The sequence below is a fragment of the Osmia lignaria genome, chromosome 16 (genome assembly GCF_051020975.1).
Source record: "Osmia lignaria lignaria isolate PbOS001 chromosome 16, iyOsmLign1, whole genome shotgun sequence".
NCBI classification, from domain to species: domain Eukaryota; kingdom Metazoa; phylum Arthropoda; class Insecta; order Hymenoptera; family Megachilidae; genus Osmia; species Osmia lignaria.
Window position 1 is genome coordinate 4,087,081 of NC_135047.1, and position 22,146 is coordinate 4,109,226.

General features: G+C 45.1%; 2 protein-coding genes across 16 annotated transcripts in view; one reads left to right on the forward strand and one right to left on the reverse strand.

Annotated features, from left to right (window-relative positions):
* The window catches only part of LOC117601161 (cytosolic carboxypeptidase 1), a 29,037-nt gene that overhangs the window by 2,360 nt on the left and 4,531 nt on the right, over window positions 1–22,146 (forward strand). For 8 of the 14 annotated variants that reach the window (XM_034317578.2, XM_034317577.2, XM_034317579.2 and 5 more), the window contains exons 2-14: window positions 1,970–2,118; window positions 3,790–3,872; window positions 4,304–4,415; window positions 4,583–4,725; window positions 4,819–4,963; window positions 5,034–5,165; window positions 5,239–5,382; window positions 5,564–5,735; window positions 6,124–6,190; window positions 6,350–6,525; window positions 6,586–7,174; window positions 7,252–7,761; window positions 7,822–8,000. In XM_034317578.2, the coding sequence (XP_034173469.2) occupies window positions 1,970–2,118; window positions 3,790–3,872; window positions 4,304–4,415; window positions 4,583–4,725; window positions 4,819–4,963; window positions 5,034–5,165; window positions 5,239–5,382; window positions 5,564–5,735; window positions 6,124–6,190; window positions 6,350–6,525; window positions 6,586–7,174; window positions 7,252–7,761; window positions 7,822–8,000 (2,601 nt within the window). Of the gene's footprint in view, window positions 1–19; window positions 409–949; window positions 1,011–1,969; window positions 2,119–2,842; window positions 2,916–3,789; window positions 3,873–4,303; window positions 4,443–4,582; window positions 4,726–4,789; window positions 4,964–5,033; window positions 5,166–5,238; window positions 5,383–5,563; window positions 5,736–6,123; window positions 6,191–6,349; window positions 6,526–6,585; window positions 7,175–7,251; window positions 7,762–7,821; window positions 8,001–22,146 lie in introns of those variants that run through there. The other 6 variants (XM_034317585.2, XM_076692871.1, XM_034317586.2 and 3 more) reach the window with 6 other exon arrangements.
* On the reverse strand, window positions 8,212–13,761 carry nw (narrow). Of its 2 annotated transcripts, none has more exons than XM_034317603.2 (4): window positions 13,423–13,761; window positions 11,539–11,896; window positions 11,003–11,158; window positions 8,212–10,030 (listed from the first exon to the last, which is right to left on the reverse strand). In XM_034317603.2, exons 1-4 carry the CDS (start codon window positions 13,466–13,468, stop codon window positions 9,319–9,321), a joined length of 1,272 nt encoding a protein of 423 aa, XP_034173494.1. In that variant the 5' UTR covers window positions 13,469–13,761; the 3' UTR covers window positions 8,212–9,318. The 2 variants fall into 2 exon arrangements, with proteins under 2 accessions (XP_034173494.1, XP_034173495.1); XM_034317604.2 differs by having other exon boundaries at window positions 9,888–10,030; window positions 10,996–11,158; window positions 13,423–13,748.

The window sequence follows — 22,146 nt, forward strand, 5'->3', positions numbered from 1 at the left end:
GTTTCCGATCCCGTTCTGAACGCACATCTCCAGACGTCGCACGCTTCCTTCGCTCATTCACGCTGTCATTCGAACGATCACCTTTCCTGGCTCTCGAAATTTATTTGAAATCATTTTTCTACGAAGAGAAAATGCTTGGAGTGACGATGAACGAAGGAACGAATTATTTTCATGGAGCGACGTTTGAATATTTTACTGAAACACAGAAGTAACCGTTTGGCTGGACGGGGAGATAATTGCAAAATTTGTATTGGCACCGTGAGACATCACTCCGGGCCAAGTGAATCGTTGTATTGTTGGAAATGTTCGGCTGTTTTGCCGACCGTAATATTTACGGGCAGTAATTTAATCCTGATGTTTTACAATGTGGTTCTCGAACGTGGACTTAGTTGTCATTGAAAAATGCAGGTAGTTGGACCTTGTCGTACGGGATTGTGTTTTCTACCTGCATTTTTATTGCTTAGACGTTATCGCTTAGAAACCTCCTCAGCTTTTATGATGTCTTTACTCAACTTTACAGCAAACAATTTGTTCGACCGGTTATCCGTGTTAAGAAAACAAAAGACAGGGTAAAGATACCATGAAATCTCGACGAGGAAGAGTAATTGGCCATCGCTGCTGATTGTTAATTCACATAACGAACGTTTTCCAACAATTCTTCTCTTGTGGCTACATTTTACAACCATTCGCGCGGTTTATTTTCGATCGCAAGTTTCTTATACGAGCGTGTTAATTAACCTTGAACGAGACGCGAAACGCTTTCCAACATTCGATCTTCATTTCTGCGACATTGGCTAACGATGCTCGTGAAAGGAGATTAATGCGCATTATGTTCGAAATTGGCCGGTCGCCAATGGACAGTCGATTAATACCCGCGAATGACACCGACGCATACAGTTTAACTCGTGTTTTCCTTCTAAACGGAAAAATCGTGATTTCTTTATCGCAGATAGACCAAGGACTATCGTACACGACGAGAGTAGGACGAGTAGCTGCGCTCCTTTGGTTAAGTACAAACACGAAAATGAATTTCAGTTTCTTTTTTTAATTTCCCCTTTTTGTGTGACTTCAAACGTGACAGACCCAAAGAGATTTTCTTCTTCTATTATTTTTATGAATTACACGCGAAAGACCGATTCGATGAACGACGAATATCGCGTGGAATTTTGATAGTTTAATGAACGATGCAATTAAGCATCGTTGGGCTTGCTATGCGTGTGCGATTTTACTTTTTATTTTGCAGAAATTTTTGATACCGTCTCATGTGACTTGGGCTTCCTTTGATTAAAAGTAAGCCTAAGGGATGAAATGTTCCACCACTCGCCTGGGATCTGTAACAGAATATCAAAGGAATTAGAAGCATGGAGTAGAGAGCGTACAATTGTCGTTTGCGAGTAATTCAACATCTCTCGTTCAAAATCTATTGTCTCTTTGCGGCGTCTAAATAATCTAAATAATCAGTAATAAATAATCTAGCTGATACAGTTTGTGATCGATCTAACATCGACAGAATCGAATATTCGATCGCGGATGGAGTCATAACAGTTATTGAATAAATTGTCTTTTTACCAGATTTCTTCTCTTGTCATTTCTCGCTGATTTTCCTTACCCTTTCGCGCCTTTGAGAAACTCAAAGTTCGATTACCACTTTGAGATCGATCGATCACCTCTTTTTTTGCCGAGATCCTCGCGTCAATGTCCTTGCTAAGAAATAAATACGGTTACAGATCTTTACGTAGGAGGAGAGGAGGTTCTAAGTTAGACTCTTCAGGGTTCTCCAAAGATCAAAGGCAAATGGTGGGTGGTTTCTCTCTCCACTTTACCCTTAATCAAGAGAAGCCTACGTTGCACAAATCATTGCATGTTTAACCATCGGTGTGCTACGCCTACGTTTTCACTTGCAAATTCCACTTTGTTCTACCCTGACTGACTGATAACTGTGCGTTCATTCTTGATTTCTGCGATCTAGTGTGATGTCACCGAGCAACAAAAGCGTGGACGAGGCTATAAACGATGCATTGTTGGAGAAACTTCGAAGTTGCGCCACGAAACCTCAGGAGACCGGTGATACGTTCCGAAATGTCGTGGCGAAGATTCAAGCCCGAGTTACATCCTCAGGTAATCTCTCAAAGTGTCAATTTTTATTTCTTTCTAGGTTTCATCGAACTTTCTTCTTTCATTCATCCTTCTCTTTTCGGAGCACGAGCAAACGTTCAGCACGAGTCTCGAATGCGGCAGCAAAGTTTTAAACGAATCGAAACAGATTGGACACTTTAAGACGAGGCTCGTGCCGCTAAATTGCTATTTTTACCGCGAACGTTGGCTTCTATTTCATCGGACTAATCACCAGAAACTTGCTCGATTTATTATTACTGCCGTCATAACTTGCACGCCGCAGTCCTTTACGCGAGATCAACGCTCGATATTTTTCACCCCTTTGAAACTTCGCGTTTCCCATTTTCTCCTTCTGTTTACGCGACAATTGAAGCAACGTTTAATTAACGGCACGAATTGTCGAACGAGAAACGTCAAAGTTTCGTGTCGAAAAAATGAACCGGTCGCGTGAAAAAGCGTCACTTCGTACTCTTCTAAACACGTGAAAATCCAGGTCGCTTTCGATTGTTCCTCGGCCTTTACCTTTTTTTCATGTAACATACTTCTCTGAAAAAAAGGCAGGAAGTTGAAAGAAGGAAAAACGATGAATAGCAACGCAACGAGCAAACAATTCCTCAGATGCATGCATACATTCGTGTTTAATCGCGCTTCAACATGCCACGAAATTATCACCGCTGTCTAATCGAAGCTGCATTTCGTTGGGGTATAAATTTAGACTACCCTCTGTTTATTTCGATACAAGTGTCAGTCACGCGCGAGTTGTTGGAGAAAATCACGCGTTTCTGCGGATCGACGAACAGGTGTTTTAGCAACGGGCTACGTTCGACGTCACTTGTTATTTTCGAAAAGCCGGCTATCCCGTTTGTTCGATTACATAAGGACATTCGGTGATAGATCGTTTGGACGTGGCCCAACGTATAACCGGCAGAACAATACACTGTTAGACGATTCCCGAAGTGAATTGCGGTCGTGCCAATTTGATAAGGGCTTTTTGTCGCGTTGGTCGATATTTCTGCACCCTCGAAAGCTCATCGTCGACGCGGTGTCATCATACTGACTCATCGTTTCTGGTGTAACCAGCCTGTCACGATCGAGGAAAAAAGCTTTGATAAGCTTTTTGATAAGTCACCTTGTTATCTCTTCGTACATTATGTCGCCTTTGAAGTTCGACACTCGCTTTTCCCTGTGAAATTGAACACCATGTTTCCTCTCTCACCCACTAATTTTCAATCAAAGACGCAGATAATTCCTGAGAAAAGCAACCTTTCAAACGAATTATTCGGTGTGAATTATCAATGTCCAGTTTTTTGTAGCTGGTGATCATGGCATTGGAAATGATTGGCCTTGTGTCAAGTCTGAAACGAGAGCCACACGTTTCGCCAATACACAGTACGCCTGGTATTGCATGGAGGACACTGTTCCTCGCACCTGTTCCCTCGATGATTTATTATACCAGATACTTATAACGTCTGGCAGTAGGAGGACGTGTTTGTCGCCTAAAGATTTACATCGTACTTTCTTGTCTCTTTAATGAAGCTCGTTATACGGTTTCGTTGCTGCAGACGAGTGATAATCGATCAAATTCTTTTTTCTTTGAATTCATAAAACGGCTTATTCCTTAGTCTAATGTATGCATGAAATTGCAATTGTAACATTTTCATTGACACGTTTCAGATCGACGTGTACGGGAACGCACGCTGGAGAAGTTATGGCGGAAGAATTCCGGGGCGATGGAAATATTCATCGCGACACTGGAGGTGGGTGATTCTTAATTACACTGCCCGTACAAATCAAGTTTCGTCGCTTTGGTTATCACGGTCGTCCACTTTCGTTTAACGACCGCTATCGTGTCCCATTCGCGATTATTCGAGAGCGGTGGTTTTTCGAGGCCTCGCGTTTAATCAACGATTAAGCGAGCGGATAACCGTGTCACGACGAAGCATTCAGCACGAAATGGCGTGGTTAGGTCGCATCCCATTGTCCGTCCTTTCGACAGAGCTTCCTGCAGCGTGCAAAACTGGAAAGCAGTTCGTTCCATTTTCTGATAAGCACGCACGCCGCCTCCGATAATTATCCCCGTGGCCTTTCGTCAAACATCCTCCTTGGTTCTCGATAAAAATCATTGCATTTTGCTAAATTGCATCCATTGCAACGACCATTCTTACCCCGGGAAATGCGTTTGTTTCAGAATTGCAAGGATCACGTGATAAACTGCAGTATCGCCAGCATTCTGCACGAGTGCGTGTCGCCTCGATTTCCCAAGGGGAAAAGCAAAGGGAACAAGAACAAAAGTGCCACAAGTAATAGCAATTTCTAGCTTTCGGCAAGTTAGTGTCCCTTTGTTCCGACGAAACTCGATCGCGTGGCTTGTAGAAACTGATCGTTATTCGAGGAGGACAGATCAATCGTAGCTGATAGATAAATGGGTTTACCGATAATTGAATCGTTAATTTGCTGTCGTTCACAGAAACTAGCAGTCGAATGGCAGTGATGCAGTTGATCAATTTAGGAATCACGCAGGTGCTGGTTAAGCTTTTGATTAATCTGCTGCACGTGGACACAGTATCGAGCGAGGTCCTCACGCAGGAGGTGCTTTGGATTTTGGGCCAGGTACGACGTCCTTGGTTTCTCCTAATATCCTTTTAGAACCTTGAATTCCTGTTTTGAACGCAAGGTTTCGCGCATTGCCAACGAAAATTCCAGGTGGCACCGAGGGATCAGAAGTTCGTGTCCAAGATGAAACTGCTAAACACCATTAAAGTGTTCCACGCGCTTCTGAAGCTGCATTACAACAACAGCAAGACGCTATTGCCTTTACTGTTGATCATTAAATGTCTTGCCAGAAACAGTGAGTAATCTTACCAGCAGTCTTTTCGTGTTCTCCTATCATTTTCTTAAAAATTCATTCTTTTGGTTAGCATACTCTCTTCAGATATTAGTGAAGGACGGAATCGCCAGTACCATGGAGAAAACCTTCGTTTCCATCGGCTACATGCCGCACCTGAAATTAAGAATATTGTTAGAATGCTTCAAATATTTTACGACAAGCAGTACGTAAACTGTGTTGAAAGTGGTAGCTCGAATTTTAACGAAACAAATTATTCGAATAGCTCATCTTTTCAGGATTGTTCTGCACGAAGTTCGTAAGGACTGGCTTGGTGTACTTGCTGATGAGAATCTTCGACAGATGGGAACGATTCGAGGGTCCCATTAAGCTGAAGATTTTAAACTGTGCCTTGATCACTTTGCAGCATCTCAGTGTCACCAGTGAGTTTATTCTTCATCCCTGAAAAACAAATTATAATTTGTATATGTGTCCCCTTCTTCGGTTGCATACATTTTCTTACCAGGCTGGTCGTTTTTTTTAGCACAAACGTTTCGTATGCAAATCGAAGTCCCCAGTGGCTGTTGCACGGAGTCATTACACTCGTGTTCCTTCTGCTTTCAGAAGCTGGCAGGAAGGCAATCAAGTCGAACAATGGACTACACCTATTGTACCGGTTCTGCAGCAACTGTCCGGAGGATAAGGCATACGATTGTCTGCTGTCACGCGTATGCGGGGTTATTAATCAATGTCTGGAGAAGAAGGAGTTGCCGATACCCGAAATGTCTCCGGCAAGGTGAACGATACTTTCAAGGTTCATCCGAATCGATGGACGCTCGAGTCGATTTTAGAAACGGTAGTTTACCATCGATCTGGACTAAATGCGATCTAGAAAGTTTCTCAACTAAGTCGTCTATTTGCTCTAGAAGACCCTTAAATGTTTTCTTTCTTTTCACGCTCTAACACTGGATTTCCCATGCAACATAGAATCAAATTATTACCAGTGGTTGTCAGGATTAGAACTTGACACGCTAACGGAGAAAGTTATATTTCATCCAGTCGAGCGTTCGTGCGATACATCGATGTACTTTGAACTTGATCAGTGTAACACACGTTGCATTTAGAAACGAAGAAATATAATATCTAGATGGACGAAATGTCTCAGCCATGTTTTTCTTTTGCAGATTTGTACTACCAGTAACGAACGTCAGGTCGAACAGTGCTGAGAGTGGCAGCGACGTTGATAGTCAGGTGCGTATTTTTGTCGAACGGAATGATGTAATGGGTGAAACGTAACTGTTCGGGGCGTTACACAGTCATGAAACGTGGTATAATTGCATCGAGGTGTGAGATGTTTCATAAAGTTTCTTTGGGTCGATGAACGTGGATGAGATCAGGGTTTTTATTTAGGCGAACAGCGTGGCTTCACTTGGAAGATTGTACAGTGATCTTGATTCGGGAGACGAAGAAGAAAGTCAGAATTCGAGGACCGACGATAAAACAGTTCATTCGGCCGACGAAGTGGACGAAAGTAAATTTTTCGCTGGGGTCTTCACGTCGCAGAGATCGGTGGAGGATCTGACCGAGTAGGTTGATGATATTTTTAATCGATGATAAACGATTAATTCACTTCATTTGTTGGCCAGGTACGAAACATTCTTCAAGGAACTGAGCAACATAAAGTCTCAATTGTCCCTTCAAAATTCATCGACAGGTATAATCGACCCTGCGAAGGAAAATAAGTCCAACGTACCTAACACGAAGATCTGTGAAACAAAGGTTTTCACAAACAATTCGATGAAAGAAGAAGCGAGCAAGGAGAACGGAAGCAACTCGATTAAAATCTTCAACGACATATCATCGAACGTCACGTATAGACAAACTTATTGCTTAGTGGCGAGTAGAGTGAAGAGCGTGATTGGTTTCGTGAAGGTAGCTTACCCAGATTTGGTTGGTGGCGATGGTCTAGGAAAAGATGAACCCCTGAACAGCAAGGACCGGAAGGTCTGTCGTTCGAAGCTACTGACGTGCGTGGAACGAGGTCTTCATGGTGGAACCATGTTGGAAGAGGTGGTGTACGACCTCGACGATGTAACCTCCATAGGCGAGCAAAATTCCGACGACAGACATTTGTGTAACTGGGACGATACCAGAATAGGAAAACGTTGTTCCAACACTAATCAATTGCAGTTCGAGTCTCGATTCGAGAGTGGAAATCTGAGGAAAGCTATTCAGGTACAAATTCCATCTGAAACGTGTCAGGTTAATCGCAGCAAATCACCGTCATTTCTTTCCAATTCGCTTCCTTGTAGATAGGCCTGAGAGAATACAATCTGATCCTGACGCCGGACGTGAACAGCGGCTCCAGGCACCAATGGTTCTACTTCGAGGTGTCGAACATGGAAGCAAACGCGCCGTACACCTTCAACATAATCAACTGCGAGAAGGCAAACTCGCAGTTCAATTTCGGGATGAAACCTATTCTCTTCAGCGTGACCGAAGCTCAGCTAGGTAGACCAGGTTGGGTGAGAACCGGCGCTGAGATCTGTTACTATCGAAACTGTTACCAACGACCAGCAAAGGGGAAGAATTACCTAACCACCTCGTTCACGGTCGCCTTTCCTCACTCTTACGACGTCTGTTACCTAGCGTATCATTTCCCATACACGTACAGTCAATTGATGACCAACATCTGGAAATGGACCAAGAGAGTCCCCGCGAACACTTACTTCCGCGCCGAAACCCTCTGCGAGACTTTGAATGGCAATGAAAATCCTCTTCTAACGATCACGTCTTTGGATTCTAAAAGCAACCCTATCGAGGTAAATGAAAAATTCAGGCTTCGTAAGATCGATCGCGACATTTCTTTTCTAATTTTTCAGAATCGTAAGGTGATATTCCTGACGTCGAGAGTTCATCCGGGTGAAAGCAACGCCTCTTGGGTGATGCACGGCACCTTAGAGGCACTGTTAGATAACAGCACTTATGCGACGAGTTTGCGGGACGATTACGTGTTCAAGATTGTACCGATGCTGAACATCGAGGGAGTGGTGAACGGCTGGTGAGTTATTTCGATGATCTGAAACTGGAATACCTCTTATTTGCTGGCAGCATATCTGTAGGACGCTGAAAATTCATCTTCCCCGCCGTGACAATGTATTTCGTACCTTTATTAATATTCAATTACACAAGTTGCACATTCGCGCCGTGTTTTACGCAATAATATTCAAAGTTCCATGTGTCAATGACTTATCGTAGCAATAGAAGAATCGTTTCATTTTTTTTTTTTTTTTTCATCATCATACGTCTGGATGACGGAAACGTTGCGATTCACGCTTCTTCCTTGAATAACGTCGATTCGTTAGCTATCCTTCGAGAGCCCAAATTCTCCGACTTTGCAGCAAACGTTGACAATAGATCGATCGAAAACTTATTCAACATTCTGAGTACCATATCTGGATGACTCGTGAATCTGTCAGCTATTTCGATGGAAACGATGTTAAAATGTAACAACTGGAAGGATTTTCTGGAGTTTGAAGATGGCACTGGATGCGTCAAGTCGGTCGATCGGTTTTTTCCAACATTCGATTCGAAAGCAAAGGAGAAGGAGGGTCAGGTCGATCGATTGCAGAACGTTTCATCTTGCAGACGTAGGGATAATATTACCTAAGATGATTACATCGATATGCATGAAGATTCGTGGCGCTGGCAGACTACCAACTCCCTACAACGATCATTATCCTCGGTCAGCTTTAATAGCTGCAACCGTTTCCTACCATAATGCCTGAGATCCCACGCAGACGAGTTCTCGCGTTCGCATTACTATCTACCCAGCTACTTGCCTCAAAGTTTCCATTAAACATCATCAAAGAAGAAGAATCGATCAGTAACGCAGATGCAACACGTCTGCCAGCGTCACAGAATGGGCGATTAAGAAACGAGTCGAATGAACGAGTTTGCAAATACTCCAATTAAAAGGACGTCGGTCATCGTCGGGAATTCAGCGACGGAAGGAGAATCGTCCACTTAAATTTACCCTTTCGTTTCAGTTTCTTTGAGCAAACAGTTTCAGCTTAATCTATTAATCGATTGAAATCGTCTTTTCGTTTAGTCGTCGGACAAAGCTGTCGAAAGCAATGAAGTTTCTCTCCTTCCGTCGCTCTTGAACGACGAAGATTATTCCGACGAGTATCCGCGGGAATGCGTTGCTGGAAATCAAAACGAACAAATGAGAGATGACGGCACTCGCGTGTGCCCGATAATTATCCACGATATACACATGTGAACGTACATAATACATCTAGTTCCTCGAGAATCTCCCATGCTTCACTTATCAACGAATAATAACGCGGGACGATATAGCCTAATGAGTAAAGCGTTTACTTGGACGGAGGATCTAATACTTTGCCGTTGGTGCGCACTTTAATGTTGTACCTGTAGGCCGGTTCCGCCTCTGGCAGGATCGTGCTGCTGTCATCGTCCTGATCCTTCATCATCGACGATTCAGCCGCCTCCGGTTGGTCGTTCGCGTAGTAATCTTGAACGCTGTCGTACGGGCCGACAGTGTGAGCGTCCTCCAGACCGTTGTTAGGAGTTTCTGTCTCACCTTGTGGTTCCACGTAATCAGGCGACTCTCGATGTTCGACCTTCATGTCGGTGGACGAGCGCAAAGAGGAACGATGAATCTCTCGCGTTTGTAGACCCTCGAACACGTTGTCCTTTCTGGCCTGTGGGCCAGGACTGTCGGTGAACAAGCTGGTTATGTCCGGAAGATGATCTGGCCTGGCGTTGTCCAGCTCAGCGTTGGTCGGTTGCTCGTGATCTTCCTCGGTGGCGACCGGCGAAGATGTGGACGGTGGTTGTTGCTTGTCAGACGCGGGAACGGCCGTGGTAATCAGCCTGCTGACGACCGGGTCTTCAGGTAATTTCTCCTCGACGGAACTCTCCTCGGGTGTTGCCTTCTCGTCGACGATGCTGTCGATGCTCTCGTTCTCGTTCTCGTCGTTCTTGCTGCTATCGCTTTCCTCGTGGTCTTCGACCTGGTCGTCGCTGGCTGGCGCCGAGGTGGTTGTTATGTAGGGTCTGCGATTTCTGGAAATTCGGTCACACCATTCACAGCCGAGTGTCGCTGTCGCGCAGTTCAAAGGCAAAGCGATAAATTTTGGTTAAGTTGAATTCACACGTTGGTGCAATTTCCTCCGACTTGCTTGTACCAGTATCATCGTGTGAACTCAGCTTTGAAAAGAGTTCGATCATTAGATAGGTATAAAAAAAATGAGTCGTTGTTGTGTAATATTAGCGGTGTTAATTGGTTGTAGCATTAGGAGGCAAGGAAAAAAGTCTGGAACCGCTACCAGGCTGATAATAATTAATAGTTCCTACTCGTAGGATCCACACTTTTTCACACTTGCCTGTGATGTGTGTGTACGTGTGTTGCCTGACGTTTGCGAGAAGCGAGAGAATGCGTTATTAATTAAAAAAAAAAAAAAGCTGCATCACGTTTTATCCTCGTGATATTAATATCATCGGTAATAAGCGATTACGTTCGAACGCCACCAAGAGTTGTACAGTTTCCCAAGTACCATTATATCTTACTTTCTTATTCAGACTATATTATTCAATGAAGCGTTATCGGTTTGTTCCATTAAGTCGCATAACTGCACGGAGAAAAAAATGTCCCTACGATAGGTCCGTTAATTCTGGACTGGTCGGTTCGTTAGATCACCGATCTAATTAACCAAACGCAGAATCACTAACCGAAGCTAACGAACTCGTATTATCGGAACTTCGCGTAGTTCGCTATGTTAATTTCCATACGAAGAGACTAGTTTCGTGGAAAAATCCTATCTATTAAAAGTACGCTCGCTGTAAATAGCCGGGATATCTCGGCGAGTCGACATTTTCTAATCCTTATCTACCGTTTCTATTTTTTTGTCCGTGCGACGTCAAGATTCACCTTGGAACACGTTGGATTCTTCTGATAGCCTATCTCTCTGAATGTCTATCTCTCTTTCTCTCGGCGGTTTCGTGTATTTTTGTGACAAGTATTATCTCACCTCTTACCCCTGAGTCGCAGAGACTGGAATGCTGCCGTAGTTGTAGTAGTAGCATCTTGTTTGCTCGCAGATGAAGTCCTTAACGAGGGTGCAGTCCTGTGCCTCCCAGGCTAACGTGGGCGCAGCCATCGCGACGCATCCGTCCGCGCTGCCGCTGTCGCCGCTGCAACGGACAAGTTTCCGGATTAGAATTTCAATCACTCGACCCTCGGTGACGTTTACCGATTCGATGCACGCGTTTCCGGGTGGAGACGCGCTCCTACGGAAGGGACGCACCGATAATTGTCGTTCGTGACAATGAATCGATCCACGGTGCTATTGTCTTCTTCGATAAGATAGCATGATTCATGTTTCGACTTCTTGCTTCTGCTTTTCGTAAGAGTATTGACCTTTCGTATGATAGGAGAATAGGGGTTCGATGATTTACGATGCGGGTTGATATTTTGGGTGCCACGGAACGCGATAAGTTCTTTTTACAATTAACCCGCGTTCGTATCGTTTTAGATAAACGTTAGAGGAAGTAAGAATAGTAAGGAATCATACCTTTCACGCGCTACTCGTTGAGGTTCAGTACCAGGTGGAACATCAGCGGGTCTGTTGCCAGGTCGCCTCAACATGTAATCGAAGGTAGCGTTGAAGGGGAGACCCGTGCTCATCCACAGGAACATGTCCGTGCCCAATTTGTTGCCCGATGTCCAAAAGTCGTATTTCACGTAGCCGGCGTTTTTCAAATATTGCGTCATCGTGTCAGCTTTTTCCTTCGTCTCGAAAGAGGCCAGTTGAAGGCCCAAAGAGCGACAGTATTGGTAGGCCAGAAAATAGTTCAGTTCTGGGCTGTATGGGTTCATCCGGGACACAAAGTACTGTACACCGTCCAGCTGAATCGTTGTGATCCGTTGAGCTGTAAATGAATTTTTGTTAATTAATTTTATTCATTCCTATTATGCTTGGAATTATGCGTTTCTCCTTCGAAGTTTATTTGAACAGCTTCAAAATTTATGAATACCAGATGAGCTAGGCTGCTTTGACAAAAGCTAGCTGATGAATAAAAAAAGGAAATTCCTTTCTTGATGTCGTATTATCTCATCGAGGCACGTCTCTGCCATTGACTTCCGACCAGACCACAAATGGCAGCCCCCAGACGCGGTAAAAATCATCCTGTGAATTCTAATCTACTCAGTGTCCCATTTTAGCATCGCTTATGAAAACCGTTACGTCTGGGAGCAACTGTGAATATTTGAACTCGTTAATTAACAGATGCATCCTATTCTTCCATTGTATTATTAATTTAATCTACCGAGTTCCATTTTATCTTTCTGTCTTTCCCATCAATTAAGCTTAATGATAAACGTGATAAGAAAAAAATAGTGTCTCTTACAAATTCTATTTAACTCAACACCAGCCTCTGAATAATTCTCTAACGAGATTTTAATTTACCTTTGGATGTATACACTCCATCGACGCTGTTCGTTTTAACTAATTTCGCAGTGACTCTGTGCTTTGTGAGAAGTGCCGTCTGTTCACACGATACACCGTGCGAGTTCATTCAACTTATACGGCTATTTGGTTAACTGTAGTTATGAATTATGACCAGTTTAGGCCACCAAACAACCTCCAGACGATGAATCTTTCTATTAAATTTAGACCTTGAAATTTCTTTTGCGAGTTATTTTGTTGGTTACATGAAAACAACCTTGAATTTTAGGACGATCTAATCTTCTTCATAACTTCTTTAATATCGCGAAGCAGAACAAGTGGAGAAAATCTTTTGAAACACACTGGATCATGGGGTGGGAACGCGAACGCTTCGAAGCGTTTAAAGAGAAACAAGTAAAGAGTTAATCGGTTGCATTTAGCCTTAAAAACGTTCTGGATCGCGAAGCAAGCGGCTCAGGTGGTGGTAAATGACCCGAGGACCTTGAGACGTCTGCCGCCACTGTTCTCTTGAAAGAAGACGCCTGCTTCGAGTGGCAATTTCATTTATGAATTCGCCATTTGCGTCTTAAACGAAACTTGAAGCTCGAAGAAACTTTTTGTCCATTCAGGACTGAACAAAAGAACATTGAATCGTAGCGTAAATAATGAATCGTGGAGGAACGGCTGAGAAGGACGAGCGATCTTGAAGTCGCGTGCGTGATCAACGCGTTTCCTCTTCGCTCTTTGAATGCAACCGGACGTCGAAGTCGGTGTTTGCCCGGAGAGACAAAGAACAAAGTCACGTAAAAGTTAAATGCAAGGATATTGCAGGAGGTCGATCGAGAAAGCGGGAAGAGGTCCTCGAAAGAAGAATAATTGGAATGATTCCAACGCGAATTATTCGTCTCAAAAAAATTATCCAGACACTGTCAGAATTCGTAAATATATTTCAAACCTAAACCTTCCAACACTAAACCGCATGATGTACAATAATTTTGTTGAAATACTAACCTGAAGCGAAAGCGACGACGAGCATCAGCAGCATAGCGATCTTCATGGTGCCTGCGTGTAACGTGGATTAATCGGCGTGGCGTGGATTAATCGATCAAGCAGTCGTTTCCGTTTCCGACTCTCGGAATACACCGGATGTTAGTGTTAGGGTCGCGTTCTCGGACTGGCCTCGCGCTACGCTGTGGGCCCCCTTAAGAGTCTTCTGCCCGGATCCCAGAGGAGGGGGTCGTTGAAGATGATTCACTGGCTAACCTAGAGCAGGACGAGCGAAGCTCGCTAAGGGACGAGCGTGTACGAGTGGGACAGCGAGAAGGAGAAAGTGAGAAAGAGACGTCGTCCATCGGGGGAGAGATACGAACCGATCCGAAATGTAATCGACTTGACCGTGTAAAAAACCTGCAAGGTGACAAGGTCGCAAAAAAGGTACCACAATAGACGTCGCCGTCGTCGCCGGAGGGTTACCGAGGATGATGCGGTGCGTTCGTTGAACCTCGAACTTTGCTCTTGAAGAAGAAGAACTTTTCAGACGGACATGGGAAGGTGAGCTGAACGACCCGAGAGATTCATGGGTGACTTTGCTCGAATCGGACAATGCTCTTTGAAAAATCAACGAGATTATACCGGGTGTACTCTAATAAAACACTTTTCCACTTATAAAAATTTCTCAAGATTCCAACAACCTTTCCCTATCGCTCGAACATGGGGGAGTAAATCGTAGTTGGTTTTGCACCGTCAGAAACCAGAAATCTCATCACTGCACTTTTCCAGATGACTCGTCATTGTCGAATGTACGATCAAAGTTATGTATACTAAAATAGCTATCGATCGAGTGTTTTAAATTGACGACTGCAGTTCGTAGGTCTCTTGTTTAACCGAGCCGCGTGCGGATTTTACGATAGAAACGAACGAGTAGACCTGTAATGATTTTTCTCTGATAACTCGGTTAGGGATGAGATTGAAATTCAATGGCGTGTCACGGTTCGCGTTCTATTGGTCACGGACCGAGAAGATGAGCCTCGATGATCCTCGCGGCTTGATGGAACGAAGAACGAGAGGCACGAAGCGGTCTATCCAGGCGGACAGCACTCGCGAGATCGTTTGTCGCTGAACTCCGGTTCTCGGATCTATTTGGAGTGGCGGTGCAACGCTATTAATAAACGTTTCTACCGTCTTTTAGTTTGTTTTACGTTGTTCGGCGGTTGCGAGCCGATGGAATTTCGCTCCGCCGTCTGTTCATGGTCTTCAACGTGCTGAATGGAATCGTATCGACGCCGAGGCGGTAAAAACACACCGACCTCAAGGTAGACTTCATTTCTGAGCGTGCCTGGGAACGCGTCATAACATACCATCCCTCAAAATCTCTGCGATCGATCGATTAAACGACGTCGAAACCATCACCGTTTAACGACGTTATCTACGTCCTACCTGTCGTCGCTCAATGCAGAGCGAGGGGCTTAAACAACCTCGTCAGAATCAATTTCAAATATTTTGTCGTCGATATACGGGGTGTGGTCGAGGAAAAAGATTCGAGGGTAGATAGTACCGAGCAGAAGGTAGAAGTAAGAAAATAGGACCGTGTATCATTTTAAAATTGATCCAAGATCGTTAAAAATTTCTTCCTTTGTTCAGCAAACACGTATCTATGATCTACCCTTAAAGTTTCGAATCCTATCTTTGTTATCACTCTGTATATTTCGTCGAAGGAGCCGATGATAAACTCTTAACACTCGTCAGCGTGACTACCGATCCCAATTACTCGAAGAAACTTGGCGCACGGTTGCAGTCGAGCAGGATATTACGAGGATCATAGGAGCGTCCGATATATTGTAAGGCGGTCGAAGTGACGCTGGAATCTCCATGAACGTCGTGTACACTCTTGCAGGAGGTATGAACCGGTTCCCTTGTTAAGCCTTTGGCGCCGTCTATTCTTATTCCTTCTTCTTCCCGTGCTTAATTTTTTTCTCGTCGACGTTGAACGGCCCTCCCCGTTAAGGGTGCTGGTATCTCCGATGGCTGAGGAACGAGTAATCGCTTCGCGATCGTTTAGATACAAAGATTTTCAGTTGAAACCTTCGCGCTTCCACCCTAATCGCTTCGAGTTACCAAAGCATCGTTACGAAGTTTCATCCTGGCGTTTTCGCCGACTTATCTACTGGCGGGACCAAGCGGATAAAAAGCCTCGTGTACTCTTCAAGGTAGTCTTCATATCTGGTCGCGTGTTTTCGTTCAAAGGGATCACCTGCTTCTGGAATACATACGTCTAACAACCGTCCCCGGACTCGCCCTCGGTTACGACGTCTAACCGGTCCCGGACAACCGTGCACCCTACAAAGCAGATATCCTTCTTTTTCTTCATCTTCCTCTTTCTTCGTACTCTTTGTTCGTATCCCGGCACCGATCGATTCGGTATCTTGTAACGTACGCTGGATCAATGATCATACGCGTGTTATTTCTGTTACGCGGTGTGCGACCAGTCCAGCAAAAAGGAGCTCGCGTGACATTCGAGACCCACCGCGATCCTCCTCCCCGTTCGTTTCTTCCCTGCCACGAATGCACGCCGATTTCGATACCGATCTTCAGTGGTCAATTTCCTTCTGTATCGCTCTGCGAACCACTCTCCTGCTACCTCATTAAACAGCAATTGCAATGGACGTAAGTTTCGATCGCGAAATAGAGATGAATAATTACGAGCGACATCGGACAGTCGCAGGAATTATAGGTGATTATGCAGAACAGGGTACATCTTGATGATTTCAACGACCTTGAGGTACGTTATAAACGTCGATGCCCTGAGTACACATCCGACCGTCTCGTACCTTTACTTTTTAATTACCATGTACCGCGGTTGAAGGTTCTTTACAAGTACGGAGCTATAATATTGTACGGATGATTTACATAAGTGTTGAATTTTTTTCTTTTTAGATCGACATCAGGCCCTCTGGACTGAACCGTGAATCATTCGCGATAGCTCTATCGTTCACGGTCTCCGTTACAAATTTACCGCGACCAAGTCCTCTTGCTTTCCAACCGGAATCACCGATGGAAGCTTCGTTTCCATCCCCCCCTGTTCCCCCTTCGTCACGGCTTCGAATTTACTGCAACGACGTGGTTCGTTAACAAACAAGCTTCAGTTATCCGTTTGGTGAAGCAAAAAGAGGAGGATCGATGGGTCGGACGCGGTCGAATCTAGTATGTTCGAGGCTTGGCTCGTTGCGTGGGTCACGTTTTGCTGGTAACGTTGGCGCAGGTCAGTTTAGCAGGTCGGATTCTCAGCGACGCATTGCCATGGGAATGCAGTTGGAGTGCAGTGGAAGTGCACTTAGGTCCGGCAATGCCTACGGGGCCCTCTGTTCGTGGCCATATATCGGTGGGTGAAGCGAAAGCAGAAGCTCGATCCTGGATAAACAAGCGATCCTCCACCACCTTCTTCTTCGGCGTCCTCGTTCTTCCTTCGTTCTTGCAGCTCCTCGCACGAACGAGACTCTAGAAACAACTTCTCACAGCCCGGTCGAGGCACTTGGTCCTTTTGTCTGAAAACAAAAGCAAAGAAAGGGCGCCTCGAGCTACAGGCAACGCTGGTTGCCGGACGAAGAAGAAGAAGAAGAAGAAGAAGAAGAGTCAGAGGAGAAGGTGGTGGAGGAGGAAGCGGAGGAGGAGGAAGATAAAAAGGAGGTGCTGGTGGAGGAGAGGATGCTACAGGGGGATTCTCGAGGTCTATTTCAGGCCCTGCCAGCAATCGCTATGTAAGGCCCCTGCTTCTTCCATCTTTCTCTCCACTACTCGAAGAACTCTTCTTTCTCGTTCGTTCCTCGGTTTGTACGTTGGTACCTCGGGCACGGAGCGGACTCGGTTTTAGCCCGCGAACAGCCTCGACGTTCGAGACGATCTGAAGAGCCACACCGGCCCCGAAGGCTTCCACAGCGTCGACTCTCTTCCATTCTGATACTCCTAGGACAGTGATCCTCATCGTCCTGTCTTCTCTTTCGATATTTATCGCTCTGTCTAGCTGTCGTCTTCTTAGATATCCTCTTCCTCTCTATCGACAGGTGGAGAATTCTAATTTGTTGCGTTCTTCTGCAAGGCCCAGGACATCAGGCTACCTAGGAAAGAATATGATACGTTAATTATTTGCAGGACGTCCAAGATTCTGTTCGTTTCCTAGAGAATCCAATTAAACGCACGCAGAAGTGGTCGGACGACTTCGTAGTACTAAAGGGTCGAACGACCTTGCACACTTCTCTTCTGATTCACTCTTAGGGTCTATAATTCAGTTAGCTCGTGGAAGAATTTTTACGAAACCATTCTCACGAGAGCTGAAAATCTTGAGAATATCTTGGAATGTTATTTCTACTCTCAGCGCGATGTCTTCCTTGTTAGCTTTTCCATTAAAATATTCCTCGATGCTAGGCCATTAGACTTTAGATAAAGTCCAAGTGGTGTTGGTGAATTTTCCGGATGCGAGAGGATGGAAAATAAAATGTAAATTTGTTGCACACTCGTTCGTCGAGTTTGACGAGTATCGGGGAGGGGAAAGGGTTTGCGAACTCGAGCCTGTTATCGATGATATCTTGGCTCATCGATTACGTGCCCACGCCTTGTTATGTATATCCCCGGCTGGTTTGTACATATTTAGACGGTGCTGTTCCTCGGCGACTTAATGCGATTATACGGTCCCGTGGTTCACCGTAGGAAAAGACCAGGTCCATCGCGGTAGACACGTAATCCCGGTGCATTCTTTAAATCATGAGAGGTGTCGGAACCGCTCGCGTATCCTGTGCAACCTTTCTACCTTCCCAACGCGTACCGACATCCGATCGCCGCTAGAATGCAGAAATGGATGATAATAATAGCCGTCGACTGTGCACCGTCATTAAATGCACCTCGTGCTGCCCACCGTTTTACTTGAGCCCCCTGTTCTTGCCGCTGTTACGTGCCTTGGCCTCCACGGAGTGACCTAGAACCTGAAACCGTGAACCTCTCCGCTTCTGCTTGCGGTTACACGCTTTCGAAACGAGGCCTGACCCATCGTTTTAACGTAACACCGAGCCAACCTGCATCGTTTCGCCAGACTTACGAGAAATTTTCATGGAAAAGCGAATGTTTTGATTAGAACTGTGTTGGGTCTCCTTCGCATCCGGTTTCAATCAATTAGACGCGTCGTTAGGATTTATGAGCTCATCAAGGATTCACAACGGAGGCGTGAATTCCTTCGTCATTACAAGGAACTCATTTATATTCCTCGACTATGATCGAGTGATCTACGTTATCGAGAGTGGGGAACATCTAGAAGCGTCGAATATTCAGGAGAAGATTACATATTTTCGACGTGGCTGAACTCGATAAGAAGATCCGTCATTGGGATTTTTAATTATTCATTTATTTGATTGAATATCTCTCGTTTTTTAACGAATCGAAGTTGGTTCCAAGTATTGGAAACTATCAATTTGGTTCATCGTGGAACAGCCATCAAAGATCAGCTTCATTAGGAGCCTTTAATTTCTTTTTCATCCTATTTCGAGGCTAAATTCCTCGTTGCCTCGGTTGTATTATATAGTTTCTTGGTACCGCGTGGATTTACCTAGAAGGATTCCACCGTTCACGGTTCGGTCGGCTCTCTAAATTAAATCTCGTTTCGGATAGGCGCGAAATCTATTCGCAGCTGGTGCAGGGACATTCGTTTCACTAACGAAATCGCGAAATTAAATCTCGGAATTTATTGGACCGGTTCCAGGAGCGTGGCCAATGAATGTTTTGCGTCGGTTCGATGAAAAATATTCGATCGAGCAGTTACAGAGATCTTGTAATTTCGTTCTCGGTGAAGGTACGCGTTTCAGAACGGCGTGAAATCGCTTTTTGTTCCTTCACGGACGAGCTGCTAGTCCAGCTTAGTAATTTCCTGGTTGCCCGTCCTTGAAGTTGACGTGTTCGAATTAACAACTACCGTTAATAATCCTTCTTATTCTTTTTATCCTGCCTCGTTTTTTTGCGAGTCAACAGCTAACACAAGACACCGATTACGTCCAAGCAATATTTGTCGAATTTACACTTCTTTTTGCCTCGCTCAATCTATTCTGTCGGCTGTTTCTATTCCTGTCAGCCGACGGCGCACCGTGAAACGCGAATTTTACGAGATCCGTGGACGCGTTCGTTGCGAAACGAATCGCGTTATAGCAAAAACCTCCACGGGCATTCCTCGTTTCGTTCGTAAGGGACTGCGCGCCGCGTAAGGGCTGCTCTTTTGCCGGGCCTCAGCTTCGAAGAAACGATCGGTCAAGGTACAGAAGAAGTGGCAACGAATGAATTAGCTCTCCCTGTTCGCCTGCGATCGTGGCAAAGGAGGAAATAAAAAAAAAAAAAAAAAAAGGAAGAAAGGGAAAGAAAAGAAAAGGGGACTCCGAGAGGCCTTGGTTTCGCGAAGGAATGCAAATCGGGGACCGGTCACGAGTATTCTAATGCGCTCCGGTGTTAACCCTTCGCCGCGGCGAGGGCCCAGCATCCTGAAAGCAACGTCAACTCTGTTCGGGCCCTTCGGGTATCGCATCGGGTTGACGCTATAAAGATACTCGAACGCTCCTGTTGCCGTGTTTCTCTTTCGTTGTCCAACGACGTATGGAGCAGCTCTTTAAAGCGGCTCGCGATACGACCGCGAGGAACATTTCAGATAAGCGAGCCGGCAGCTACGAGAAGGTGCACCGGGGTAATTTGCACGTTTTAAAGACGATATATCGCGACAAATTTAACGCTCCTTCGCCGGATACCCGTGTTAACTGTGCACCACTTTACGTTCCATGGAAATTCTTCATTGAATCGTTCTTAGCCACGATGGAATTCCTTAAGAGGAGTGTATTTCCTCCGCTAATAGTCTTATACCAATTTCCACGCTGATGTCAAAAATGATGTGCATTTTCGTTTCTGAAGAAACTGTACGCAACACGATTGCGTAGACAATTTCATAGCGTGTTAGATGGCAATGAAAGCGAGTTACGGTGGTGTTTGAACGGCGCAGGAAATAGATTTCTTACCGGGAGCTGAGAAGTAGGGGCGGGCAAAAGAAGCAAGGGAAAAAGGAGTTCACAGAGCGGTTACACGATCGAACCCTGGGATAACCTCGAAGAAAATGCCCGCGAGGCGAGAAGAGATAAAACAAAGATAGAGGACGGACGAGCCCCGGCTGGTAGTAAAGTTCACGGAAGAAATGCGTGATACGTGGAAGACGAGCGTGTTCCCAAGGTGCCCAAGGATTTTCGCTTTACGATTACAACAGCGATTCGCGAATTTTTCTTCCTCCTCGCGCTTCGTCGTGGCTGTTTTACACGTTCCTCGAACAACCGTGACTTTTGGCCGTGTTTCCTTAGGAACTACGTAATTCCTCGATCGGGAACCGGTAGATAAACGAGACCGGAATAGCTGGCCGATAAACTGGTAAAAATTATGCATAACGGGTTTGAATCAACCTTTACATAGGATCCACGATACTCGTGTTTGCAAATCGCTAATGCGTAAATAACGCTTACGTCAAAATGCAAACTGTAAAATTTCTCTTGAATCGAAAGGAAAGAAAAATGTAGGATCGCTAAAGGATTCCTTCGATTCGCGTCCTTTTGCGGAAGGATAATCGCCGATCGTGGGGAGCGAAACGAAAGAGAACGCGTACAACCACTTTCGATGTAATCCGCGATCGCAAACTGCATTCTGCCGCATCGGTAATGCGGTTCAGTAGCTTTTGTTCAGTGGGTTTCGATGCTGGAAGAAATTGTAACGAACGAACGAGAATGAAAATGACAATGAGATGTACGCCACGGACGCGGCTTCAAACGTGATTTACGATCGATGAAATTATGACGATAAATCGCGCGCGAATCGATGCTCGTTAATCGTAATCCAACGAGCGTCCAAGTAATTCACCATTTTTTCTCTTTCTTTTTTTTTTCGGCGATCCACCGGCACGATGCGAGGCGGCCCCTTTGAAAATCTCACGGAGCGAGTCCGGGACGAGCCACTCGGTTAAGGGTAATTTGTACAGGATCTCTCAAGAGGTGAGAGAAGTTTGCGGTCAAGGCTCCTCCGTTCGAGTCATTGACATCGCCTCGCTAGCACGAACAGACTGATGCTGCCCATTACATCGGCTGGATAATAAAACGGCAAAGAAGTTCGTTGTACAATTGCTTCATTGTCGTTCACTGCGTCTTCGCTTTATCCTCGAATAAAATCTTCGCTCTACGCTCGATTAATTCCCGTGTTTATTATGTAGGAATTTTTCAATTCTATACAATGTTCAATGGCAACATTAACCCTTCGCTTTCATTCGCACACCGAATTGCGTAACATAATACAGAAACTCAAACGAAATAATTTCATTCGACAAATTTGATTTGCAACGAGGAAGGGGTTGAAATCGCGTCGTTCCTTCTTTCCGTTCCGAGTTTTTCCAACGTATAAATACAACTAACGGTAGCAGGGTTTCGAATAGCGTTAGAGTTCCGTGTCTAATGATCGTTTTTAATGAAACGATGATTTCGTTTTAATACACATCCGGGAGTGATAGCTTTGTCGAAGGTTTTTTCGTCGTTCTCTCCCCTCTCTCTCTTTATTTCCCACCGGACGAAATCTATTATATCCGATGACTTTTGTTTCACGATAATTTCTGCTAATGTCCGCCGGTGAACGTCCACCGCCACGAGGGAACATTTCTTCGCGTACATCATCCTCAGGTGCATCGTCACC